The 3,486-nt window shown below is 47.7% G+C and overlaps 1 protein-coding gene across 1 annotated transcript in view; it reads left to right on the top strand.

The window, feature by feature from the left end:
- Nucleotides 1–3,486, top strand: part of CDH4 (cadherin 4) — a 185,508-nt gene that overhangs the window by 163,394 nt on the left and 18,628 nt on the right. Inside the window, exon 8 of the mRNA XM_019470656.1 lies at nucleotides 2,333–2,586. Coding sequence (XP_019326201.1) covers nucleotides 2,333–2,586 — 254 coding nt within the window. The remainder of the gene's footprint in view (nucleotides 1–2,332; nucleotides 2,587–3,486) is intronic.

The following is a 3,486-nucleotide window of genomic DNA, read 5'->3' as shown; positions in this document are numbered from 1 at the left end:
ATTACCCAGCTTTCTTGGGCCCCTCTTCCCTCCAGGGCTTTATCCCACGGTACTGTACCAAGCATATCCCTGAAGAGGCCAAAGTCTGCTCTCCTGAAGTCCAGGGTAGTGAGCTTGGATCTTGAACTCCACCATTTCATGGTCACTGCAGCCCAGGCTGCCCTTGAGCTTCACATTCCCCACCAGCCCCTCCTTGTTGGTGAGAAGAAGGTCCAGCGTAGCACTTCTCATCGTTGGCTCCTCTATCACTTGGAGAAGGAAGTTATCATCAACGCATTCCAGGAACCTCCCAGATTTTACCTTTTTTTTTTCAACAAAACATATGAAATGGAACTCAGATGAGCACGGAAAAGAAGGAGGCAGATCTGCTCTCTCTTGCAGACAGCAGTGTGGTGGACACTGTGCCACCATGTGCCAGCATGTGGCACTGATGCCTCCAGGACGGTCATCAACGCATTCCAGGAACCTCCCAGATTTTACCTTTTTTTTTTCAACAAAACATATGAAATGGAACTCAGATGAGCACGGAAAAGAAGGAGGCAGATCTGCTCTCTCTTGCAGACAGCAGTGTGGTGGACACTGTGCCACCATGTGCCAGCATGTGGCACTGATGCCTCCAGGACGGTCTGTGGGGTGGGCATTACTGGGTGATCCCGGACCAGCCCCACTCCCTGCAATGCTTTTCTGCAGCCCTGGTTTTGTTGCTCCTACAAGAGATGGAAGGAAGCTGAGTGAGCAGCTCTACATTTGGGGGGAAAAAAACCACTCCCTTGCATCAGGCCACATCCTAGCAGATAGGTGTGTGGTCAGTGTGTCCTGTGCATCATCGGGCAGGGAACCCGGTGGTTTCCCGCATCAGTCCCCCCTGGAGCTGCTCAGATCGCCCCCCCAGCACCATCTGAGTCCCTGCGGGAAGGGAGGTACAGACTGGCTGTGGGCAAGGTTAGCAAACAGGCCAGCACAAAAAAAAAAAAAAAGGAAGACTGGAGGAATATAAATTAGAGGGGTGTGAAAAGAAATTGAGGAAATGCATTAGTCAAATTGTTTCAAAGCCTTGAATAGTGTTTAAATGGGAACTTTTACCATGCGTCTTTTCTGAATGCAGTACAAGTCCGTGAGTCAGTGCTGGTGGGTGTACTGGGAATCTTTATGCTTCCTTTTATTTATTAAATGTTGGCCCTGCCTGTCAGGAAACCATTTAGCAATAGCAACATTTGCACTTCAATTGAATAGAGATTCTACTGTTTTACCTTTTGCCCCTGAAATTTGTTTCTCTCGTGTAGCCTCCTATGATTTGATTTCTCTCCTGACAATACTGGGTTTTAAACAGAACATGGAAGCCAGATCTTGCTGATGTAAATCAGTACAGCTCTACTGAAGTCAATATAGCCGTGGCATTTTACACCATGAGAGTATGCTTTGCAGACTCGGTGCTGGAGAAGGTATTAGGGAGAATGGTTACGCTTCTAAATTCATAAATTACAGCAAAGCATTTTTTAACAAGCAGAGGTATGATCCTGCATAACTCAAGCCTCCCTGGCAGATGATTAGCGACTTCCCTCATAATAATTAGTGGGATGGTTTAGAAATTAGTTATACTGTGGTTCAGTCAGTTGTGCCAGCAAAGGCTTTTCACTCCTTCTGGCTCCTAAGTCTTTATGTGCATGTTGAAAAGAGATCTGTGGCCACCCAACAGCATAATGCATCCGTGGGAGTGTGCAGGCACCCTCAGGAGATCACGAGGCGTCTTGCAAGAGGCCAAGAGGTCTCACTGGAAGGACTGCCTGATTAACCGGACCAGGCGTTGTTCCTTGCAGCTCCACCTTTGCTTATAAACTCACTTAAGAGGAAAAAAGAAGAGCACTTCAGGCTCATGAGTCCGCACAGACTGTCCTAGTTACTTAGTCAGCAGCTTTAAATGCTAATAGCACTGTTACATACCTGTCCAGTCCCTTTTAACAAGCTCCTCCTGTTGCATTTAGAGCAGCCCTTGGTGGATTTGTTCAGTCAATGCTCAACTAACATAGGCAGGTTCTGGTTTTGGAAACCACTTAGCACTGGAACAAAACACAGGGCAAATCCTCCCTGCTGTTTGCAATTTTTACTTTGTGGGGTTTTTTTTAACTATTTGACCCTCCAAATACTGGAAGGCCAAGTCCTCCACTGGATTGAAGCTGGTCCGGATTTACACCTTCAAAAGAACTGAGCTCAGGAGGAAATGAGGTGAGGCAATGACTTTGATATCGTCTGCCTTCTGAATCTTGCAGCTTTCAGCCAGAAGGTAGAATTTATTCTCCGCTTGGCTCTATACTTGCTTGTTTGTTTGTTTTAGGCAGTCGATTACGAGATGAACAGAGCTTTCATGCTGACAGTGATGGTATCAAACCAAGCTCCCCTGGCCAGTGGCATCCAGATGTCCTTCCAGTCGACAGCAGGAGTCACCATTTCAGTCACAGATGTCAACGAAGCACCGTATTTCCCAACGAACCACAAGTTAATCAGGCTGGAGGAAGGGGTGCCTACGGGGACAGTCCTGACAACGTTTTCAGCAGTGGATCCTGATCGCTTCATGCAGCAGGCAGTAAGGTGGGAGACCAGGCAGCCAAGTGAGCTCGTGTACAGGAGGGGGACTTCAGCTGCAGAAGTTTGGGGAGCAAAGCAGCTGAAAGCTAATTCACAAACTAACTGACGTGACATGAGTAAAATGCTTGGCAGGGACTGGCACCCTCAGTCGAGTGCTTGCAGAGTATACTACAGGCTTGTGAACTCGCAATCCTCCCCCCTCCAGGTAAGCTGAGCTCTGAGCAGCTGGGTCTGGGAGGACAGACAGAGTTGGATCCTGTGTAACTGGCTTGCAGAGGGGCAGTTTGCAGCTTCAAATGCAAGCAGTCGATAGCAAGGGGTCCCTGTGTTGTTACAAAGACAGAGGTCAGGGCTGCATTGTACTAAGTGTTCTGTCTCTGCCTTGTCAAGGATGCTTTGACCTATGTTGTTCATGCACTTTATAAACACAGATGTTTAGAAAAAGGCAGCTTTGTTATTTCTGTTTTACAGGGGGGGAAACTGAGGCACAGAAAGGGCTAGGGCTAGATTTCCAAAGGGAATGACTGGGATTCTTAATCATGTCTTGTGTTGCTTCCAGAGGATTTAAGTTCAATCTGGCTTAAAAAGCAGTGTGAGAGGAGCTGTCAGCCCATTCAGAGCAAGGCTCTCTTGGTTACAAACAGCTGCTGAACAGGCTTTTAAGATGTCGTATAGTTAAAAATTGCCCAAGCAGTCAAACACCCCTGTACATGTGTCGTGGTTTAACCCCGGCCGGCAACTAAGCCCCACCCAGCCGCTCGCTCACTCCCCGGATGGGGGAGGGGAGAGAATCGGAAGAGTAAAAGTGAGAAAACTCGTGGGTTGAGATAAAGACAGTTTAATAGGGAAAGCAAAAGCCACGCACGCAAGCAAAGCAAAACAAGGCATTCATTCACTGCTTCC

This window comes from Aptenodytes forsteri, unplaced genomic scaffold (assembly GCF_000699145.1).
Source record: "Aptenodytes forsteri isolate BGI_AS27 unplaced genomic scaffold, ASM69914v1 Scaffold47, whole genome shotgun sequence".
Classification (NCBI taxonomy): Eukaryota; Metazoa; Chordata; class Aves; order Sphenisciformes; family Spheniscidae; genus Aptenodytes; species Aptenodytes forsteri.
Note: the sequence above shows the minus strand (reverse complement) of the source record. Positions and strands in the feature narration are given on the sequence as shown.